This window comes from Nannochloropsis gaditana, assembly GCF_000240725.1.
Source record: "Nannochloropsis gaditana CCMP526 unplaced genomic scaffold scaffold694, whole genome shotgun sequence".
NCBI lineage: Eukaryota > Eustigmatophyceae > Eustigmatales > Monodopsidaceae > Microchloropsis > Microchloropsis gaditana.
This window is the reverse complement of record NW_005803259.1, coordinates 13,357-14,550: the sequence shown is the minus strand read 5'-3', so window position 1 is coordinate 14,550 and position 1,194 is coordinate 13,357. Positions and strand designations below refer to the sequence as shown.

At 58.5% G+C, this 1,194-nt stretch overlaps 1 protein-coding gene across 1 annotated transcript; it reads left to right on the top strand.

Annotated features, from left to right (window-relative positions):
- Positions 1 to 473: 473 nt before the first annotated feature.
- On the top strand, positions 474 to 707 carry NGA_0459700 (uncharacterized protein; the record flags this gene model as incomplete). Its single annotated transcript, XM_005853886.1, has 2 exons — positions 474 to 517; positions 614 to 707. Coding segments are annotated over 2 exons (138 nt in total), but the record flags the coding sequence as incomplete, so codon positions are not given.
- Between the last annotated feature and the right edge of the window lie 487 nt (positions 708 to 1,194).

Here is a 1,194-nt window from a genome sequence, read left to right as displayed (position 1 = left end):
ACCGAAAATGACATCGTAACTGCATTTAGCAGCAGCACGACTGCCGCGATTGCGACACTGCGCATCGGGATCGAGAAGGTGACGGAGACGACGGTGAAGGTGCCCATGCCGCCAACACGTATTTGCCAAGACGTGTCTGCCCTGGGTGAGCAAAGAGGCTACAAAATTACCTTTTTGTGCTGATGTGTTCGGGACTTGCGCAGACATGTGGCTTCCGTAACGGTGAGTGGAGGGAGGGAGGGAGGGAGCGATAACGTGATAGGAGAAGGCTGAGCGAGCGTCCCCGCCAGCCCTGCGTCTTCGTGCTGAAGAATGACTCACGCTCTCTATGTCATACCATGCAGACATATACAGAAACCAGTGGGCGGAGGCTCTTGACCCCTTCCAGCGGGGCCAGGCCCTTATCCGGCGGGTAGCGGAGATAGTCCAGGCGCTGGGCGTGGGGGAGTACCTCACCGTCGTAGATAAGGGCGACAGTGCAACGCATCTTTACGTCGTGCAGTACGTGTATCTGCTGGTGAGTTGAGACAGGACTGGGATTGCGTGTGCGTCCTCCCCCTCGCCCTGTACAGCCTGACGAGTCGACCCTCTCTTCAAAAAATTCATCCACCAGGTGCCCGAGACAGCCCCCTTCAAGGGGAAATTCCATCTACAGGAAGCGCTATGGAGGGTGTGGAGGCGCCGTGGGTGTCGCCCGTCGAAGTCAAGAATCCCAACGAGGTCACGCCCTTCCCCCGCGATAGGAGGCGGCTTTACCTAGTGAAGAGGGGAGACTTCGGCGACAGGCGCGACGCCTTACTTGGAACCATGGTCTCGCTCTCGGAGCTGCCGGAAGCCTGGCGGCAGATGGCGGACAGCGCTCTTCAAGACCTGGTGGGGGAGGCGGTAAGAAGCTGCTGACGGACAAGGTGCTGGTCCTGCCGGAGGGGAAGGGCCGAGGGGATGTTGTCGTGACAATCAAGCACGACAAGACACGCGTGCCACTGCGGCCGATAGAATCATGGTACGTTAAAAATCCCACTTCGGATAGGGAAGTGCGTGTTGATGGCTATGGAGAAAGACCGGCCGCTCGTGCCTTTTCTCACCATCGTCCCTCCCACCCCACCCAGGTCGACTCTCCCCCGCGTGAAATGGAAATTTCACATGGAGTTTCATCTTTTATACCCGGGCCTCCACCGGGCGCTTGAGGAGGGT